Source organism: Onychomys torridus, chromosome 11, assembly GCF_903995425.1.
Source record: "Onychomys torridus chromosome 11, mOncTor1.1, whole genome shotgun sequence".
NCBI lineage: Eukaryota > Metazoa > Chordata > Mammalia > Rodentia > Cricetidae > Onychomys > Onychomys torridus.
The window spans coordinates 332,337-355,447 of record NC_050453.1 but is presented as its reverse complement, the minus strand read 5'-3'; the positions used below and the strand labels follow the sequence as shown (position 1 = coordinate 355,447).

Genomic DNA, 23,111 nt, shown 5'->3' with positions numbered 1-23,111 from the left:
CTGAGCACTTGACCCAGAGACTAGCAACATGCAATTTCACAAAAAAAAGGGTAAAAATAAGAACAGTGGTCAATGTACAGACAGTCATTTCCTCTCACACAGCCTACTCCAACCTCAAGACCCCTGCAGCTGCCTAAGTTTCTCCTCAGCCCTCTGCAAACACCAAGCCCCATGACTGGTGGGCCACAATGACCTCAGACAAGAAATCTGTTCCTGCAAGTCAGCTACTTTTGTCCTTCTATATCCCAACAATTACAAGGAAGACTTAATCTAATTTTTAGAGCCTCCATGAAAGGAAGCTTTCTTACCTTTCCTGGCAGCTCTTTTTAATCTAGGAACCCAATAAAACTTGTAGCAATCTCTCCATCATTGTTCAGGAGGAATAAAAAATATATGGATTAAAGTTGCCATCTCCCTTTCTTGGTGGAGGCTACTATTTTTTTTTTTTAATTCTAGGTTCCCACACTTCTAGTTTGTCATCCCATCTATATGTTACTCCATCCACAGTCTTCAGCCAATACCCCTTTTAGGGTCTCAAGTTTTACACAATGCCCTTGGAATATCTTTGGAAACCGAATTATTCATCATGGCCAATTTAAGTCTAGTGATTTGATACACATCATACCATGTGCTATAGTTGACCACACATTCGGTACAATTTACCCAAGCCTGAAAAGCTTCCCCAGGCTGTAGGTTCTTTTCTGTGAACTGCATAACTGCCTTAACCCCAGCCTGGGTGATCATCTCTGTATTATTTCCTGCGAAATTTACTTTACTCCTTTCCTGTATCACAGAAATCACCATTGATCTAGGAACACAGAACATGAAGATCAGATAGAAGAAGAAGACTAGTATTACAAGAAATATTTGTATGGAGGAGGTCATGACATGTACATGCCATAAAGCATGATCTTGGGACATGTAGGCATTTCTGCCTTGGCCCTCTAGAGGCATGCTAAGCAGAAGATACGGAGGGGAACACATGAAGTGTTGATAGTCTACAATCTCGGGTCTCCTTTTCTCCAATCTCTGCTAGCAGCACATCACCGATCTCATATGCCGTCCCCAGCAGTTCCCAACTAGAAGCTTCGTTCTTATTGACTGGTGTTCATAGGACTGGATGGTATTTTTCACTGTACTAGAGGAGAAAAACAATCATCAGCATCACCAAGATACAAACCCTGCAACCTACAACAGCAATATGCCTACAAGATGTATGTTATGGGAGTAAACAACCACCTTTTGATTGAGTGACAGGAAAGAATATGATCAAAATACATTGTATGCAAAAATTTTTGGAGGTGGTCAAGGTCACAAAAAATTTTAGAGGGTTAATTTAGTCCTAAGTAGCAACAGTAACTGATAGCCCTTCCAGGTCAATGCAGGCTTCTTTCAATAGTTTTTATGAACAGGTAATGAAAAAGTATTTTCTGCATCAACAGCTGTGTAGCTAGAAGGAGGAGCTATATTGATTGACTCTATTAAATAGTTACATTTTAATAAAATTAATGATAAACTTTCTTAGTTACAGTTTCTACTGGTGCAGTAAAATTTAATGACTGAAGCAACTTTGGGAGGAAAGGGTTCATTTCTTCTTATAGTGTGTAGTCCATCATCCAGGGAACTCAGGGCAGGAACTCAAGGAAGGAGCCTATAAGCAGAACTGATGCAAAGACCATGGAGGAGTGCTGATTAGTGGCTTGCTCTTCATCCCTTGCTGTCTTAGTGTTATTATTGCTATGATGAAACAACAGGACCAAAAGCAACTTGGAGGGAGGGTTTATTTCACTTACACTTCTACACTATAGTTCATTGCTGAAGGAGGTCAGACAGGAACTGAAACAGGGCCAGAACCTAGAGACAGAAGCTGATGCAGAAGCCATGGAAGATGCTTTTTATAGTGATATTTTATTTGTACTGAAATGTGATTTTATTTGTATGTTAATAAAGATGCCTTGGGGTCAGAGCAAGCCATAGCAGAAGCTGTGTGGTGGTGGTGCACGCCTTTAATCCCAGCACTTGGAAGGCAGAGCTAGGCGGATCTCTGTGTGTTCAAGGATACAGCCAGCATGGTGACACACGCCTTTAATCTCAATACCAACCATAGAAGACCTGGAGGTCTGTACAGACAGGCAGTGACAAGGAGGTCATGTGGCTGGGTTTACAACCAATGAGAAAGCAGAACAGAAAGTCTAAAAAAAGTAAAAACACACAGAAGTAGCTCTCTGGTGGAGAGGAAAGACAGCAGCAGCAGCAGTGAAGAGTAAGGTTTTCAGCTCTCAGCTATTGCTCTGACCTCTTGGCTTTTAACTCTGCAATTGGCTCTGTTTCTTATTTAACAAGACGGATACATCTACAGCTGTTTATTGGCTTGCTCATCATTACTTGCTCATCCTGCTTTCTTATAGAACCCAGGACCACCAGCCTAGGGATGGAACCACACACAATGGCTGGCTGGGCCCTCACAATCAATCACTAATTAGGAAAATGTACTATAGCCTTGCCTATAGCTCAATCTTTCTTTCTAGCTTATTTGTGTAGCAGGATTACTTAATGGTACTTATTAATAAAATCAAACCTGAGGTCAGTTATTGGGGTGAATGCTGAAAGATCAGACAAGCAGAACAAGCCACAGCTTCCTCACCTCACCAGTTCCTCAGCTGGTCTTGTTTCCTCAAACTGCAAGCTTTTGAGTCCTCATCCAAATGAATCTCAGCTGAACTGTGCTGCTCCAAAGCCTGAAAGCTTAACCAGCCAAATTGCTTAACCAGCCAAATGCTGCTAGTTTCTGGTCTTCCTGCCTTATAGATCTTTCTCTTTCTGCTATCACTCACTGGGATTAAAGGCTCGCTTTCTGGGAATAAAGGTGTGTCTCCATGCTGGCTGTATGGTTGAATACACAGACATCCACCTAGCTATTTGTGTATTTTTTAATTAAATTTTTATTTACTTAACATCCTGGCCACAGTTTCCCTTCCATCCCACCTCCCTTCTACTCCTCACCACCAAAATATGTTCTTCCTCTACTTTGGGTAATTTCATCTCAGTCATAGGGACAAATACAGTTGTTTTTATTTGTTTTTTCTTTAATTTTTTCCTTCTATGCTCCTATTTGCCTCTTCTTCCCACAAAAAAATTGTTACCAGATGGTATTGAGAGGAATAAGAATCCAAAGGAGGCTGCTTTAGTCACGATCTTAATCCAGAGAAAAAGTTCACAAATGGTACAGCACAAACCATGAGTTTACCCTAAAATCTGATTCCAAGAATCTTCTAGTTGGTAGATATTTGGTCCCTTTTGTCTCTCACTCTGTGCTGGATAGTTTTATGCCAACTTGACATCTGCTAAAGCTATCCGAGAGGAAGAAATCTCAATTAAGAAAATGCCTACATAATATCAGGCTGTAGGCAAGCCTGTAGGGCATTTTCTTAATGACTGATGGGGACAGAGCCCAACCTATTGTGCATGGTACCATACCTGGGCTGGTGGTCCTGGGTTCTATAAGAAAACAGGCTGAGAGAGCCAATAAGCAGCATTTCTCCATGGGCTCTACATCAGCTCCTGCCTCCAGTTCTGGATCTGTTTGAATTCTTGTCCTGACTTCCTTTGATGATGGACTACAATGTGGAAGTGTAAACCCTTTTCTCCTTCAGTTGATGTTTGTTACCTTTACCTAATAGTTGTCTTCCCTTTAACTACAGTACAGGAAACTATTCCTCTTGACAATTATTTATGTAGGACTTTTGTTCGTTTATTTGTTATAGCACACTGTCTCTAATGGTATGTGGCATTAGATTGTACCTAGGCTACATTATTTTTGTGGTTTGGGGCAAGTTATCTAAGCCCTTCATGTTTCAGTTTCTTATCTGTAAATATGGTGCCCCAAGAATATAACCTTATGGTTGTTATTAGCATTTAATTAGAATATCTATCTATCTATCTATCTACATACCTATCATCTACCACCTATCATGCCTATCATTAGCCTTTGAACATCAGTACTACATGTTCAATATACTTTAACTTTTATAATTATTACCATTACCACAACCACCACTATAGTACTTTATGATAACACTATTAACCTTTTATTCTATTTTATATGTATTTTCAATCTCTTCAGTACCTTCTTATTTACATTTCAAATTGGTCAACAGGTCCAAAATGTGAACAATTTTTATAAAACATTGGATTCTTTATTTGTCGATAGTGCTAAAGATCAAATGTAGGGTGTATGCAGAAGACAAGGCAGAAAGACTGTAAGAGCCAGTGGGGATGGAAGAGGAAACAATGCCTTTTGGACATAACAGGACTGATGCACATATGAATGCACAGAGACTGTGGTAGAATGCACAGGCAAAGCATAGCTCCAAGCCAGATGGGGTCCCAGCACTGAGAGGAGGAAGTGGACATGATCTCCAACAGCTTGCAAATGAAAACTTATTTTTCTCCAATGGAGTCTCACTGGGTATACAAGCTACACTCAAGGACAGGCCCCATGCCTGGCAGCAGATGACCAACTCAAAAAGTAGGATTTGAGTTATTGGTTTTTTTTTTTTTTTTTTTTTTTTTTTATGTCTCATGTTGCTTTGCGTGGGCACTTTTTTCTTTCTTTAGCCTTACTGGTCCTTTGTTTACATATATTATGGTTTCTGATTTTGTGGTTTTCTGTGTTGGTATGTGTCTCTCTATGTGTATGTGCTTCTTGTGCATTCTCTACTTCTGAAGTCATACTTGAAGTGATTTTACTAACATCTTAACTTGTTGTATTTTGAGACAGCACATTCTCAGCTCCCTTATCCCTACACATGGTAACACTTCATCCCAGTAGGCACCAGAATAGATAGATGACTGGGCAGTCAGTGACCATGCTGGGCAGGGGCTCCAATCTCTACATTTTGTACTTACCAGATACACATTTGGCCAGAGGAGGATCCCAGCTAGCATCTGACTGGCACTGGCTCTGAGAACTGCCTTCTAGGGTATACCCATCCTCACATTCCAAAGTTATATTATTTCCATAGTAATATTCTTTCATTTTCAACTCTTTCCGGACTCCACTCATATACTCTGGGAGGCTACATATCACTTCTGCAATTAGAAAAATCACAAGAAAATTAGTATTTTGTTGTTAATCGAAACTGCTATTATAGAAACATCTGCAACCCCAAACTTTGCCTTCTACAAAAATGGGCATATTTTCAATAAAGAATTATTGTCACCCCTCCAAACTTTTTATGCTTTAAATATTTTTCTGACTTTCACATTTTGTGTAAGTAAGGAAATGTGGGACACTTGTGATTATCAGCTCTGTAGCTGGAAATTTTTAGAAAGATCAGAAGTTAGGACAACCATGGTTTAGCCCTGGTTCCATGCAAGCCACACCTAAAGAAAATACCAATTTCATGTTAAATCTCTAGGTATAGAACATATTATGATATTTTAGCTCTGGAGTAAGTGAATACTTCTGGCCTGTTTTTGTATACAGAACAAAAATTTAGTAACTTGCGATTCTAATTTTAAATACTATCTTTCTATTTAATTCCTTTATTTGATTGAACTCATCCTTGAAATTGCTTTCTTTTTCTTTCCAGCCATCAATATCTTCCTTAACTTCAAGTAAAACCCCCTTTTCTGTTGTAATTGTCTAAGATTTGCTTAAAATTTGTTTCTCCCTAAAGGTATCAAGAAGGTAAAGTGACATTTCTGCAAGTGTGGTTTTCCTATATTAGAGTATTTTGACTGATTTGTTAAAAGTAGCCTTTTGACCCTTCTTAGAACAGAGTCTGAGTCCTGGAGTGGAGCTAAGTAACATTCCAGGTGATTTTGCTACTATGATGGATGGAACTATGGATGAAAAGGTACTGGTGTAAAGTATGCTTTATTGGTTAAGGAAAAAATGAATTATATTAATAGTGGACAACCAGGCGGGGGGGAGGGGTTGTGGGGGAAGAACAAGCTTCCAGAACAGTAACTGTATGCTTCCCATTGATGACAGCTGGAGAATATGGACAAAAATAAAAGTCCTAGTAAGAGACAAAAACTTTAAGTTCTATTAATTTCAATAAAAATAACTAATATGATGAAGGTGCCTGTGAATGCGACATTAGTATTTTTGGGACTGTAAGGTTTTTGCTAAGACAGAATGGAGCTATCCTAAACTAGAGTTTATTCTAATAGCCCAGTGGATAGCAGTCCTAGATTACCTACAAAGCTAATTTCTTAATGGATTTGGAAATAGGCTTCTGATTGATCATTTATTTTAGATTCCCATACTACCTTTCTAGAATGGCATCACCAACTTTAAGTTTCACATTTTAGGCAATAAGGAGAACCTAAATGTTCTAACATATTTCCCAGTGGGCAACCACAATGGCGCTAACTGATTCTGTTATGATCTTTGAATCCTGCTTCACTAGAGAGATACCTCTCTTTGCACATATTACACAGCTGGTGCTGTTCAGTCACTCATTTCATTCCCTTGAGAAGACAGTTGGATAGCCATTGAGCAAAATCTTTTAAAATACCTCCAGTTATCATATTGAGAACGATGCACTATATATTAAGTATTCTAACAGTCCTAGGTCCAGCTTCTCTTTAAGCAATTGTTTTAACTCAGGGATTGAGGATGCATGTGAGTCTTAACACAATTACTTAAAGCTGCAAAATGGTGCTAAAAATCACACACACACACACACACACACACACACACACACACGCAACCAAATCAAAAACCTCACATCAACTCAGTTCTCCTCTCTGAACTTTAGACTTCTCCAGTAAAAAAAAACAGGGTATTAGTCTAGAATGAATGAATTCCATGAGAATTTCCAAATATTTTTGATATTATAATACTTGTTTTGAGAGCTCATCTTTTAAGAGTTTTCCTTGACTAATACATTGAGCTATGATATTTACAGACTAGGCTGATTAAATTTCTAATGATTCCTAGTCTCATGCTATTTATTGCCTTTTGATTGTTATGGGTAGAAACATGAAAACTACAACTTCTTTGCTCTAAGACAGTGGTTCCCAAACTTCCCATTGCTGTGATCCTTTAATACAGTTCCTATATTGTGGTGAGCCCCAGCCATAAAATTATCTTCATTGCAACTTCATAACTGTAATTTTGCTACTGTTATTGAATCATAATGTAAATATTTCTGGAGACAGAGGTTTGCCAAAGGGGTCCCAACACTTAGGTTGAAAACCACTGCTCTAGGGGCTTTAATTAAGTTCTGCCACCTGGAAGAAATATATATATAAAAGGCAAGATGTGATAGATACCTTTATGCATCCAGGGACAGCATCAGTTGAGGCAACCTTGGTGACTCTCAAATGAGCAACAGCCACTCAAATTCTAGTAACACCAATGACCAGCAAGGACTGGCTCTATCCTGGAAGCAGTGGCAGAGTCGGGCTGTGTCAGCCATGACAGAGCATGACAGTGTCAATCAGCTAGGACCAGCTTGTCAGCACTATTCCTGTAGTAACAGTACCTCCCTAATCTTGGCAACATTGTTTTCTTGCTTTTATTCTTCCTGTCCTTCTAACGTCTTTATAATCCACTATCAATAGGAAAGACTTCCTTCCTTGAAGAATCTGCCAGATGGGCAGCCTTGGATTCTAATCTTTGCTCTGCAAGTTACTATGTATATTGTCTTAGAACATAATCTAACCCCTAAGCCTCAATATACAAGGAATGGTAACTTCCTCATAGCTTCATTTTAGGAGTTAAATATGCATTCATTTAATATGACTAGCCATGGACCACTCATTACATATTAGTAAACATTATACATATGAATAACTGATAAGGGCTGGAGATGGCAATACATGGAAAGAACTTCTGTGTATGAGAATTCCCAGGATGTATCACATTCCTTGTTCATATTTAGCTCCTCCTCAATTTGAATGGACATGTTTGTAAGGATGTACAAACACTCACAAAAACACATGTCCCTTTTGATTTCACAATCCCTCCCAAGAAAACTTATTCATCCAACCTGTTCATCATATGCCCTCTTCCAGTACCAACCCTTAACTCTGGTCCTCCAACACTCCATGGCATTGCAGGCTTCCCAAGCCCTGGTCAGTCTTACCCTTGAAACAGGTTGGTAATCCTGGTTCCCATTTGTTTAGGTCATGACAACGCACTCTGCTGGCTCCCGCCATGTGAAAGCCAGGCTGACATCTAAACTCCACAGTATCCCTTAAGGAAAACGAGCTTCTGTTTTCAGACACTATGAATGCATTTTCAACATGAGGAGGTGTACATTTCTTGATTTCCATGCACTGAGGAGGAGGGCCACTCCAAACTCCAACTTTTCCATCATTGCTGGTACAGTTTAAGGATGCCTCACCCACCAGGTTAAAGAGCTTCTCCCCTCTTGCATCAGATCTGCAGTGATAGGTAACCACCATTCCATAATGAAAATCTTCTGTGGTAGAAATGAAATCTCCATTGGCAATGGAGGGGGGTCTCTCACAAGAAATTACTGGGTGAAGAGAGCAGATTAAATTTTATTTAAATAATGATAGGGCAACTCTAATCAATCACTAAATTGAAAATTATACTCATTATAAATGAATATAAATGTTCATTAAAAGCATTTAATATTTATTTACTTGTAGATGAGTTTTAAACTATTGCTATTTAGGTGCACACAGTAACATTTGCTCTGTCTTTCCTACCTATTTCTTATAAAAACATGCAGTTACAAGAACAATCAAGAAAAAAAAAAGACAAAAAAATAGAGTAACACTGACCACTCCCATTCCCCAAATAAAATTTGAAGATAATAATAATAATAAAACGAATACAATCAAACTTTTCATTTGAAATATCTCTTTGATCATATTAGAGAATTTATATCAGTTTCCAGATTTTTCTTCTTACCCATTAAAAGGAGGATTTTAAAAAACATTCACTAAGAAAAAATAAGGGGTGAATGAAACACAAATGGATAGTATAAAACAAAATTTGAATGTCTGCAAGTATGTAAGAAAATTGGTGAAAATATAGATTACTATATACTAAGCATTTGAAAATGTAATGGATAAGTGAAAATACAGACCATTAATATTCATTCAAAAATATGTAGGATGCTGAATTTGAACAAGAACTTTTAAGAATACAAAAAAAATTTCAAATTTTCAAGTAATATATAGTTCCAAATATAATTTCAAGTACTTTGAGACATGTAAAAGACAAAACCCTCAAGCTTATTATAAGATGGGTTTTTATGACCTAATTCAATAAAAACCCTAAATATCCTTAAAATGAAGAAAGTGTTTGGCACTGGGCTGCTGTTCCATGGGAAAGAGGGAGCCGGGCCAATAGTAGGGAACTAAGAGTCTACTGAACTTGTGGTGGGCTTACCAAATCAAGGGGCAAAAATTGGAGTCCAATTGGAGATTCCTAAACAAGGAAGTCCTGGTAATACCTAACTATACTCTTAGAATCAGGGTTGACTGATAACTGCTATTTTCAAGGCTGGAAATCTTCCAGTACTGTAGATGGCCAAGAAAAATTAGAATTCATGATACTGAATCAAAATAGTGCCATTTGGGCAGTGTCCTAGAGCCTTGCAGAAAAAAGAAAAGTGTTCTCTGAAGAGTGGGGTTATTGCTGTGTTTTAAATATGGGTAAATTTTCCACAGCAACCAAGTACTAAAGGCTTGGTATCCCAGGTGGCATAAATACAGTGGAACTTTTAAGAAGTTTGGCCTCCTGGGAAATGCTTGGGTCACTGAGGATGTGACCTTGAAGAAATGTGGGACCTTGACTCTTCCACTGCTTTGGCTCATCACTTCCACATGCTCCTGCCCTGAGGTTTTGCCTCAGTAGAGGTCCAGAGCAATAGAACTACAAAATCAGGGAATGGACCCTTCAAATTTGTCAGCTGAAATAAATATTTTATCATAGAAGTTAATTGCTGCAATTATTTCATTACAGTGATAAGCGACTGACTTTATTAATTTTGTGTTTGTCTCCTTCAAAGTGAGTCACCGGCAAGCATGTTAATCATTCAAAGAGAGTCTCTCTAACCTAGCTCATCCTCCAAAACTTCAATCACGGTTTCTCTGTAATTCAGTCTGCTTTGTTGTTATAGCAGGGCTCTAGCAGGCCTAATAGTCTAGTTTTGGCCACTGGTCCTCAGGAAGCCAATTAAAGAGATGGCAAAAAGCAGAGAAGGGAGAGTTATTGAAAGAGAACACACAGGAAAGGGGGTGAGAAAAAGAGGCTCATTGACCCCAAAGCCTGTCTTCTGGGTATTGACAGGAGCTTATAGAGGAAGAATTGGGACAAAGGACAAGAGTTACTTATGTCTTAGGGTTCCTATTACTGTGATGAAAACCCATGACCAAAAGCAACTTGGGGAGGAAAGAATTTATTTGGCTTACATATCCAGAAACACAGTCTAGTGAGAGAAACCAAGGCAGTAACTCAGTTTGGGAAGGAACCAGAAGGCAAGAGCTGATGCAGAGGCCATGGAGGGGTACTGGTTATGTTCCTCATGGCTTCCTCAGATGGCTCAGAACATCTTCATTTACTTGAAGAACAGATTATACAAATGCGATTTTAATAAAGATTTAAAAAATCCCTTATAGGGCTTTAGGTTTACATCTGTGGTAGGGCACTTCCTAAAAGGCATGAGGCCCTGGGTTCAATCTCAGCCCTCCAAGCATATACATATAATTTCAGAGAAAATTTGAAGTACATGAGTCAAGAGATAGAAATAAAAATTTCAACTTACTCTGACAAACAGGTGCCTCATTATCCCAAGCAACAGTTTGATCTGAGATTATACATACAGCAGAGGAGGGACCAATGAGGTAATATCTACACACAGAATAAAGAATGTTAATTAATTCATAAGTAATTGCCTACTTAAATTGCTGCTTCCCAGATTACTACCTTGGAAGCTTTAGAACATTTTTTTTTCTTGCCAGAGGCCATGAGTTCTCAAATCCTTCATCCCTCTTTGGACTTTAAGGTTTTCATCTTCATGCTTCCCAACTAAATGAGATTTTTCTTTTTATTATCTTATCATACAATCTGTAGTAAATTATAGTTGTTTCCTATAAGTCTTATTTATAAAGCTATTACAAGCTTCCTGAGGGCAAAGTAAATGCCATGTGTATGTGTTTAATACACTAATATGAGTGAGTTAATTTATACCGTGAAAGCATTAATGTGAATGCCTAGATAAGGGAACACCTTATCAGCAAGATTCATTAAACTGGAATGAAGGGACTGAAACCTACCAAAATGTCAAACAAATTTTTCCTACTCGATTAAAGTCAGAAATACTCAGTTAATATGCTACAAATTGTCTAGTGTGTCATACAATGAAAACAATTCATGACAATTATTTTACAGTAACAACTCTCTTATCTACTTTGTTTTACACATAAACATGTCATTATGGGAAGTACAAATGTAAACGGTTGTGTTTTATGTTTACATTTAAATTCCACTTGCTCATTTTCCTATGGGAAAGAGACCTTTTCTGGTCCCCCTCACAAACCTTCTTTTTTTTCTTTTTTTCTTTTTTGTACTTTTGTTTTTCAGGACAGGGTTTCTCTCTCTCTCTCTCTCTCTCTCTCTCTCTCTCTCTCTCTCTCTCTCTCTCTCTGTGTGTGTGTGTGTGTGTGTGTGTGTGTGTTTCCTTGCTTTCCTGGAACTCTGTAGTCCAGGTTGGCCTTGACATCCAAATGCTGGGACAAAGGCATGTGCTACCACCACCCAGTGGGAAAGAACCTTTGAGACAATTTTACATGTAGGCTTATGTATTTTCTACCACAGCAAGAACTAAAATAGACACAAGACCTCTTGTTCTGTCCATTTATTTTGACGTTCCTCTGTGTGTCTCCCCATTCCTGTTTTTTTCTTACACATTCTTATTGCTGGTGACCATTTCTATAATTAAATAATTTTTAATAAATTATATAAAGAGTCATTTAGAATGTGTGGTGGTATTGTGCTCCCCAAAATATTGTGCACCCTAATACACTTATCTGGGGTCAGAGATAGAACAGGCACAATATTATTCATGAGCATAGGCAGTGGTAGCACACACCTTTAATCCTAGCATTCCAGAGGCAGAAATCTATCTGTTCAAGGATACAGTCAAGCATGGTGACTCATGCCTTTAATCCCACAAAGCAAGTCTTTAGTCCCAGGGAGTGATGGTAGAAAGCAGAAAGGTATATAAAGCGTGAAGAACAGAAACTAGAAGCAGTTTGCTGGTTAAGCATTTGTTTGCTTAAGCATTTAGGCTTCTAGCAGCACAGTTCAGCTGAGACCCATTTGGATGAGGACTCAGAGGCTTCCAGTCTGAGAAAACAGGATCAGCTGAGGAAGTGACGAGGTGAAGTAGCTGTGGCTTGTTCTGCTTCTCTGATCTTCCAGAATTCACCCCAATACCTGGCTCAGGTTTGATTTTATCAACATGTACTTTTAAGATTCATGCTACAAGAATGTAACCATATATGATTAGCTTTCTACTCAGCATAATCCTGGAGATTTATCAAGCAGTCCTTTTGTTATAAATTAGAGCCCATAACATGGATGCACCATCATTCATCTAACCATTTACCTACTGATGGACATTTGAGTATGTCCAAAATCAGGGAGATCCATAGAGAAGTAGGTCGTTGTGCAGAGACAGGACAGGGCACATTTTTGTTTGAGAATGGTGAAAATGCCTTTGTGCTCCTAATCTTATAGAAAAGACTGCCTTTCTCCACTGAATACAATGTTAGTTGTAGGCTTGTCATATGTGGAAAATATATTACATGAAACCATAATCCTTCTATGTCTAAATGTTAGAGAACTTTTCTAATGATGGAAAATTTGAATTTTTTTCAAAAGTCTTTTCTTCTTCAAGCAATGACTATGCTTTTATACCTCATTCTGTCAGTGTGATATATCACATTTTGTTTGTACACTGTCAAGTGAAGCTTGCATTTCAGGGATAAATCCCACTTAATCATGATGTATGACAGTGTGTATGTTGTATGAGCATATATGGGGTCTATGTGATAGTGTGCTCATATGTGTATATCAGAGGAACTCAGAGCAGGATACCAGGCATCTTCCTCTGTCATTCTCAGTCCATTGCCTTGAGACAAAAATCTCTCACTGAGCTGAAAACTCACTCTTTTGGCTAGGCTGCCTGGCCAGCAAGCACTTAGGATCTGTCTGTCTCTCATTCTCCTAGTGCTGGGATTACAGGCACATGAAGCTTCTTTTTACATGGATGTTGGAGATTCATCCCACTCACCCCAGTGTATGCACTTGTGAATTCTGTCTGCTAGTAATTTGTAGAGAATGAATGTTTATAACATGTTAATTAAGGATACTGGCCAGCAGTTTTCTTCTGTTGTCAAGTCTGGTTTGCTATTAGCATAATATTGGCCTTATAACACAAATTAGAATCCAGTGGTGAAGCCCACAGGTCCTAAGTTTTCCTTTGTTGGAAGGTTGTGGTAAGTAAATGGAATTTACCTAAGTATTTATCTTTTGCCTCTTCAGCTACATTCAACTATATAGCTTTGCTCTCAAACATGTACCTGCAATGCCAAGTCAGAGTCATCACAGCTTCTTCAGCTTCTTTCTCACAGTTAGATTCAGGATTCATTATCAATGAAAAGACTGTGCCATCTGGTTTCCTAGCTTTTCTCTGAAACCCTTCTCTAACTCTTTGTGGTAACACACACACACACACACACACACACACACACACACTGTGGTTGTTTGAAGCTCCCACTTACTGCTCCAAGCCATGCTCCCCACCGTGATGATATAGACTTCCCTCTGAAACTGTATGGAAGCCATAAGCAGAACTCCTCCATGGCCTTTGAATCAGCTCCTACCTTCAGGTTCCTGCTTCTTCTGGTTCCTGTCCTGACTTCCTTCAATATGAACAGTGATTTGGAAGCATAAACCAGATAAAACTATTCCTCCCCAAGTTGTTTTGGTCAGGTTATTTCATCACAGCAATAGTATCCCTAACACAGACACAGAGTGGTGTGTGTGTAATGCATAACCTGAAAGTTACTATTAGTAATTAAGATTGTTATAACAAAAAAACTTTATATTTGCCTCAGCCAGAGTCACCAAAAAAAAAAAAAAAAAAAAAAAAAAAAAGAAGTTATGTCTGGCAAGCTATTGCCATTGAAACCATGATAAATACCTAGTGAATTTATTACTATTCAATAAGTTGTGATATTATGAAGAGATAGAAACACATTAATCTGTTTCTGATACAGTGTACTCATGGCAGTGGTCTAATATTTTTACATGTTTTATAAAATGTTCTACGTACACTTGAGAAGAATATAGAGTCTTCTGTTATTTGATGGGCTGTTTCATTTATAACTGCTCCTTTTATACTGAATTTGTTTGATGAGTGATCTATCTATTATTGAAAGTGGAGTACTGAAGTCCTGTACTAATATGGTATTGCTTTTAATTTCATCCTTCAATTCTGTTAATATTTGCTTTACAAATTCACATGCTCTGATGTGAATATGCATTTATAATTGTTCCATCCTTTTACTCAATTGACCATTTTACTATTCTATGGCTAGAGTGCATCTAGTTCCTCTGAGCTTAACATGACTATCACCAACAATTAATTGTTGTAATCTATAGGAGACCTTGGCCTGCAGAAATAAGCAGAAAATATAGCTCATAGCTAGGTCAGCATGCATTTATGGAAGGAGAAGGAAGGGTCACAAGACCCTCACCTAAAATTACAGGTGCCATTCCCTCCTGCCCTAATGTCATAGAGTCGTGAGGGTTACTAAGATTTAGAGGAGGCAGAAAATGGACTGGAAGGTGGAATACTTCAATAGTGTAGTTTTTCCTGAGTTATCCATGCTGAGGGTGGGACTTGTGATGAAGTTGCCTTTGAGACAACTACTCTTCTGCAAGTAATACTGATAAATACATTGATTCATCCAGCTGGACTTGAATAGGATCTTTCCTTTAATCTGCCATTGTCCCCTTCACATGTGTGAATAGCTTTTTCTTTACTTTATCCAAGAAAACATTATACACCCATGATATTGCCTACTGTGATAGTTTTTCACTTAGTTTGTCTAATAATTAATAATCAGCCTGATTTATTCCACTTGACATTTTCATGGAGTATCATTTCCCTTCATTTGCTTTCATATTATGTGTCTTTAAAGCTATATCTTAAGTTTTTTGTAGGAAGTTGCATATTGTTGTATTTATTCAGCCACTGGGATTTTTTTATAGAGCATATAACTAATTTTCTTTTCAAGCAAATTATTGATAGGTATGGAGTGGCAGATATTAATTTTGTTTTATGATTGATTTCCAGATTGTTTCCATTGTTCTTCACTTGTTTTCTTCCTTTGTAATTGGATGATCCACTGGTAGTGGTTATGTTTGATAACTTTATCTTTCTGTTTTTACTAGAGGTAATCTTTGCGATTACTTCAAAGCTTAAAAAGATGTTATAGTATTAATAATTTTGAAGCTGATGGCATCTTGACTAAGGTGGTGTGAAGGAAGAAGGGGGAATAATGAAAGAGGAAGGTTTAAATAGGATGGAGAATGAGAAGGTAGGGTAGAGGAAAGACTGTAGGGAGGGATAATTATCCAAGTCTGTGTCTCCACTGCTGTGATACAATGCTGATCCAAAGCAACTAAGGTGAAAGAAAGGGTTTAATTGGCTTACACTTGCACATCACGGCCCAGCATTGAGAGAAGTCAGGGTAGGAACCCAACCAGGACCTGCAGTCGGAAAAGCAGAGACCACAGAGGAGTGCTGTTTACTGGCTCACTTTCTTCTTCATACTCAGTCAACTTTCCTATAAAACTAAGGACTACCTGCCCAGGGATGGCACCATCCATAGTGGGCTGGACCCTCCACATCAACCATCAATCAAGACAATGCCCCACAGGCATGTTCACAGGTCAATCTAATGGAGGCAATTCCTCAACTGAGATTCCTTCTTCCCAGGTGTCTCTAGTATGGGTCAGGATGACAAAAACTAACCAACATAATAACACTAAAGATCTTTGAAAAAGTCATATAGAAATCTACTACTACAGAAGTTTCTTAAAATACATACATATATAAAAGAAGTTTAAATGGCATTAGCATATTATCTGGGGACAATGCCTCTTAAAGATACCACAGGATATTAAATAAAAAGCCCACAGTGTCAGGTATAGGCTGCCTCTTCTTGAGTTGTCGATCAGTGGAGTCCCAAAGATGCCCCCTCAAACATAACAGGCTATTACCATTGCTCTTGGTGACTTTTCAGAACTTGTTAGTAAAACCCTATTTCTGAAGTAACCACACACTTGAGTCATAGAACATGAAGAAATCAAGGCGGTACTAACCTGGAAACTTCATCCCTATTGGCTGGCTTCCATAGTACTTGAATGTTCCGGGTACCCTACTATGTGTGAAAAGTCATCAAGCGTCTTACCCAACCATGCACTCTGCAAGCGACAATAATCACTGGCATGGCAAGATATGCCCTGTGGTGCAATACTGACAGAGACATTAAAAATAATACCACTGATTGGATCTAAGGCCTGCTACACAAATAGGAATCCATACCTGGTACTGTTAAATGCACTAAAAATCAGAGGTTGGCTAGTTCATGCTCTAGAGGGGACTCTAATAGTATTTTTTTTTTTTTTTTGCCAAATAATCATAGTAATAACCTGCATTAAGGTCTTATCTTTACACCCATAGACTCCACTGGACAATGTCTAGAGAATAAGGAAGCAAAGGGTGTCAGCTTTAAACAGGACACCTATAATATACAGTCTACACCCGAGGCTCAGGGATCAGCATAGAGAGAAGGGCAAAAGGATTCTAAGAGCCAGAGATAGTGGTTGACTGCTAAAGAACACTGTTTTCTGGCATGACAGGGCCACTGCACAAAGGAACTCCCAGCAGCTTTGACTGGGTGCATAAGATCTGCATAAGATCAAGCCTGCCAAAACCCCAGCATGATTGGAGACGGAGCTCATGAAGTCCCAAACCTAGCTAGGGAGCTGCTGGCAATGGATGGCTACTGGGGGAAGGAGAGTAAATTTTCTTCAGGGAGGTAGTCACTGATAAATTACCTATGCTTCAGTAGATGGTCTTATACCCTGTGAATAGGCAGCACTAAGTGGATTCAGTGGGTCACGGTATTCTAATGGGATCTATAAATTGGTTTGTTGTTAGAGTCTTCAGACATATTGGTCTGTTGTCTACTTCAGAAATGTATGGGAACTTCCATTTCTTTGCAATTTCATCAACACTTTCTACTGTCTTCCCTTTAGAAATATTTTCATAGGTTGAGACAGTATCTCAACATGGTTATAAGTTACATTTTGATGACCATATGGAGTAAATATCTTCTTCTTTTAGTCCATTTTCTTTTGAGAAGTGCTTAATCCTTTGCTTGTTTTATGCTTTGTTTTGTTATAGACAGGGTCTCATTATATAGACCTAGCTGGCTTGGAACTCACTATGCAAACCAGACTGGCCTTGAATCCACAGATTTATTTGTTTTTTTAATTATGTGTACATGTGGTTTTGTGTGTGTACATGCAGTTCCAGTGGAGGCCTGAGCGTGTATCAGTCCGTTCCCTGGAGCACAGGCAGATGAGATGCTAGCAACTGACCCAGGTCCTCCACAAGGGCAGACTATACACTAAACAACTGAGATATCTCTTCAGGCCCTCCTTTGCCTATTTTAAAATTACTTGTCCTTTCACTGGAGTTATAAGAACTCATATATTATGGAAACAGCTTTATAAACTCTGTGCTTTAGATTTTTTTTTTTCTATTTGTTTTATCTCAAAAGTGTACTTTGAAAAGTATATGTTTTAAAATTTTTGAATCCCTAAATAACGTTTTTATTTGGCTTGTGTTAAAAACACAGATTTAGCTCATATCGTATAACTTAATTAACATTCAGAATCAGGTTAAGGCAACACTCTGTGTTGAATAATGAGGAGTGCTAACATCAGCAACACCATCCTTGGTAGGACTTCATGCCAGACATGTTCGAAGAGCGATTCTGTGGTTGAATTGCGTTCCCTAAGTGATAGTCTGATCCTGTAAACTCCTATACCTGTCAATGTGACAGCATTTGAAAACAGGGCCTTTGCAAATATAATCAAGTTAAAATTAGGGTCTATAGAATGGATCTTAATGCTATATAACTGGTATCATTATAAAAAGAGAGAACATTGAATATAAATACACAGATCAACAAATAAAAACAGACACAGAGAATAAGCAGTGATATCGATAGACAGAAATTAGAGTTGTGTTCTACAAACCTAAGAAGGCTTGGAGCTTCCAGAAGCTGGAAGAGGTATGGAAGTTCCCTCCCCTAAAGACATCAGAGGGAGCACCATCCTGCCAACACCTTATTTTAGACTTCCAGACTCAGAACAGAACTCCAACAATTTCTTGTTTGCAAACACAGTGGTAGTCATTTTAGCAACCTTAGTAAACTAATAAAAGCTGTGAATTTAAGACCTGTTCTTACTCAGAGCTCCCTAGGCTTCTCTTCTAGCAACATTCATGCTGGATTTCAGAAGTCTGTGAACTTAGACTGCACCATCTCACCCAGTGAGTGCCTCCCTTTCTATTTATGTTGCCATAGTTAGGAACATCCCCATAAGGCTCCTAGATAAAAGGCTTAGTCTACCAGGCTATAATCTTATTGGGATGTGGTGGAATCTTTAAGAGGTGGGCCTTATGGGACAAAGTTAGCTCACCAGCTGTGTGTCTTTGGAGAAGATACTGAGACCTTATCCTCTTTTGGCCTTTCTTTTCTTCATGTCAACCATGAGGTGAATGGTTTACCAAGTTTACCATGTTCTTGCTGTAATGGACCATGCCACCACAGACCAAAGCAAGAGACTCAAAGTGAACATGAACTGAGATTTCTTTAACTATGAATTAAAACATACCTTTCTTCCTCTTGATTATCTCAATTATTTTGTCATAATAATGGAAAGCTGATAACATGTGTTGTCTTGATTATTCAGCAGAGATAACATATCTTTTCCACCTAATCATGTAATATTTTTGTACATTTCAATCAAGAATTAAGTACTTACACTCAAGCCTCCTAAGGCCAGGCAACATTCTGATGGTGTGGATTCATTGTAGAGCACTTACTTAGCATGTTTAAAGACTTGAGTACAACCTCTAGCACAAAACAAATCAAAGCACAACCAAACACCAAATCAGGAAGTAACAGATTAGATGTCTTTCCTGAGACCTGCTGAGAAGGTAGTACTACTGTTCCAGAAGTCTTGAGTGAAGAGATGTTGTTGCCAACTCACCCTGGATTACAGATATAATCAATACTGGATCCAAACTGAACGTCTGTGTGTACATGTACTATGCCATTCTGAGGATCTTGAGGAGTGTTACATGATTTCCCTGTGAGAAAGAAACAGAATTTTGGAACCAAGTCAAGTAAACTAAACTTTCCTTAGTTTATGAAGTTCTAACCTGACTGTAACTTACTCTAGGGAGCATACATAATTGTAATATTTCAGAGATTTTTGCCACTTTGAGGAAACTTAATGAGACACTACTTTCCAAAAGAACTCCCATCCAAGTTCCCTCTTATTTTCACATGATGAATCCCAAAAATATGTTTACTTCATTTATTACCAAAGCATTCTTCTGAGTGTTCCAATTCACAGACCTCAGAGTCTGGGATTTTTTCATCTCTTAGTTTTTAGCTACACTTTTCTTTGCTTCAGAATATCTAATTACTTAGTGACACTTGTTCAAAGTTGGACACACTAAGTGAAGTATCCTGAAGATATTTTCCCTGTGATGGTAATCATTATTAAATTTATTAACAATTGAGAAGACAGAAGCACAGAGTAAAAAGATATATGACCTTCAAGAATGATTCAATGTACTATATACCTTAGATAATATTATGAATGACGTGTCATAATTTTAAAATCCAGACAAACTGAAGCAGACTCTACTATTTGTCACAAAGTATCTAGGTGTCAGCTTCCTCTACAGTTACTCACTTATACAGATATCTTCAGCACTTGTCCATTCTGAGTTTTGTTGGCAGATGATGGAGAACTGCCTCTTGAAATATCCTGGGTAGCATTCATACATCAAAGATGTTCCAATGGGAAAACTGGATTCATCAGTTTTACTTATACTTCTGGCAAATGAAAACCATTGTGGCACTTTGCACTGGCCTGGAGATAGTGACCACAGCATCATTAGTTTTTTATTTTTTGGTTTTTAGACAGGGTTTATCTGTAACTTTGGAGCCTGTTCTGGACTAGCTCTGTAGACCAGGATGACCTCGAACTCACAGAGTTCCGCCTGCCTCTGCCTCCCAAGTGCTGGGATTACAGGCATACACCACCGCCACCTGGCTGCAACATTACTTATAATGGAAGAACTTCAGGTCCATCTTTTCTTTTTCTCCAGTATGCTTCATAGATGTGATCAAAGAAGGAAAATAGTAACAGTAGTAAATGGAATGATTCCTTTAATGGTTATTTTTATAATAAGCTTTTAAAATAACTTTACTTAGAATCTATGATTAAAATCTCTGCTTTAAGAACAACTTTTCAGATTTATTCATTGTATTTCACAACTCTTGTGCTTAAGAATGCATATATGTGCATCACATGCATGGTGTCCTTTGGAGGTCAGAAGAGGATGTTGGATCCCCTTGAACTGGAGTTGTGGATACCCCTGCTCTTTTTTTTTTTTTTTTTTTTTTTTTAAGCAATGTGTATGTGGTTTAATTCACACAAAACATATTAATGTAATATAGGTAGTCTTTCACAGTGGGGGAAACTCCAACACATAGCTTCAAATTTCAGCCAGGGAGAGAGCACCTGTGCTTAGATTTCATCCATCCCATCCCCCCTCATCAATCTCTCCTGCACCAAAACATACTCATGAATTGAATCACCCTTATCACTCTCAGTTGTCCAGCCAACTCTAATGGCCCATGATCCTCCTTTCTGGCATTCAGGAATGGATCAACACTTTGGTCAAAGGAGAAAAATAACAAAACTCAAAAACTGAAACTGTATTTCATTTTGTGAATGTATTTTCTGATACATGTTTTTATTTCACTTCTAGACTCAGTCATCTTTCCTTAAGACTTAGCAGAATTAACTTAGTTACCAGTTAGTGTCAAATAATAAGTAATCAATAATTTTCTGTCGGAAAAAAATCACCTTAATTTAACTTCAGAAATATTACATGTTTGTTATGACTTCTTTTCCTTTCCACACTGTCAATTAATTAATTCAAGTACAAGGGGTGGACTAAGGCATACAAAAATTTTGAGCAATGTACTTCTAGCTATTTTTTAAACTGATTGCATCTTATTTTGCATATGGCCAGCTTTGGTAGGTATGCTAGTTTAAAATTTTTTTATATATTTCCTCATTTTGGAGAGTCTACTTGTACTACTAGATGCTAAAAAGTCATGTTCAAATATTCTATTTGATTATATACTTGTCAATTTCTTTTCATTTTGCCTACCTTTTCATACTGTATCATTAGAACATACAAATTTAAACTTATATTTCATGAAAGACTAACCTTTATTATAATAAAATATCTCCAATTTGATTGTGTGTGTGTGTATGCGTGTGTGTGTGTGTGTGTGTGTGTGTGTGTGTGTGTGTGTGTGTATGTATGCACATGGAAACTTGAGGTGATGTTGAAAATGATCCTCTATCAACTCTTCCATTTTCTGACTGAAGCAGTGTCTTACAGTGAAACCCAGACCTTGCTGATGGCTAGTCTTGCTGGCCAATTACTCTGGTGATCCCCTGTGTGGGCTGCCACACTCACCCAGCAAAAACATAAGTTTCTGGGTACCTGAACATGAGTCCTCATCCTTGTACAAGTACTTTAACTGCTATCTCCCCTACCCTGTATCAATAATTTTAAATGTAAACACATAATATTTCTTTAAAGACAATACTATCATAATGCCATTTAATAAGCTTTACATTGGTTTGTTTTGACATGGTATTTTCCATCCTTTTATATTCGCCTGCCTGTCTTGAAATACGTCTTATTCCTTTTGTTTGTTATTACTGTTTTACTGTTGAGTCATTATGACAGACGTTTCAAACTTAGGTTGCAATGTCTTTAGAGTCTCAGCAATTTTTATTGACAGTCTAAAAGAATATAGAACAATTCCATTTATTAAATAAGTATGTTCAAACAATACAGGTCCATATCTCAATTATGCAAAGAGATTTGGGGCCTAATGTAGTCTCAAAACTTGGAATCAAACTGAAACCACCCATTTCCTTTTCTGCTCCACGTTAATTTTCATGTGGTACTCTTTCCGTAGCAACTGCTAAAATGCAAGTTTACAAAACACTGGCCTAGTATAATCCATCTCTGGAGCCAGCAGCTACTCTGAACTAGTTCTTGTAGTGCATACAGTAACTGAAAGAAATCAAGAGTTGTTGTTTTCATTGCAATTTTAAAATCTTCCTGTAGTTAAGAGTTTTCCTGCCTGGCCCAGTTAGGACAAATCTCTCTTACCTGCCAGTCCCACAGTCGCTCAGACCCAACCAAGAAAGCACACAGAAACTTACATTGTTTAGAAACTGTATGGCCGTGGCAGGCTTCTTGTTATCTGCTTATTCTATCTTAAATTAACCCATTTCTGTTAGTCTACACTTTGCCACATGGCTTGTGGCTTACCAGTGTCTTTACATGTTGCTTTTCATGGTGGTGGCTGGCGGTGTCTCCCCCCAGTCTTCTACTTCCCAGAATTCTCTGCTCTCTTATCCTGCCTATACTTCCTGCCTGGCCACTGGCCAATCAGAACTTTATTTACACAGAGTGATATCCACAGCACCTTCCAGTGCTGGTGAGTCTTTCTCAACTTGACACAGACTAGAGTTACCTTGGGAAAGGGAACCTCAACTGAGAAACTGCCTCTACAAGACTGGCCTGTGACATTTCTGTGGGGACATTTTCTTAATTAATGATTGACTTAGGAGGGCCCAGCTCACTGTGTGTGATGTTGTTCCTGGGCACATGAACCTTGGTTGTAGAGGAATA

At 38.2% G+C, this 23,111-nt stretch overlaps 1 protein-coding gene across 2 annotated transcripts in view; it reads right to left on the bottom strand.

Annotated features, from left to right (window-relative positions):
- Nucleotides 1-819: 819 nt before the first annotated feature.
- Nucleotides 820-23,111, bottom strand: part of LOC118592812 (complement component receptor 1-like protein) — a 28,368-nt gene continuing 6,076 nt past the window's right edge. The window contains exons 2-7 of one of the 2 annotated variants that reach the window (XM_036201902.1): nucleotides 20,072-20,251; nucleotides 19,358-19,457; nucleotides 10,761-10,846; nucleotides 8,103-8,498; nucleotides 4,909-5,091; nucleotides 820-1,138 (exon numbers count right to left, since the gene is read on the bottom strand). In XM_036201902.1, the coding sequence (XP_036057795.1) occupies nucleotides 1,131-1,138; nucleotides 4,909-5,091; nucleotides 8,103-8,498; nucleotides 10,761-10,846; nucleotides 19,358-19,457; nucleotides 20,072-20,251 (953 nt within the window). In that variant the 3' untranslated portion in view covers nucleotides 820-1,130. The remainder of the gene's footprint in view (nucleotides 1,139-4,908; nucleotides 5,092-8,102; nucleotides 8,499-10,760; nucleotides 10,847-19,357; nucleotides 19,458-20,071; nucleotides 20,252-23,111) is intronic. The other variant, XM_036201903.1, reaches the window with a different exon arrangement.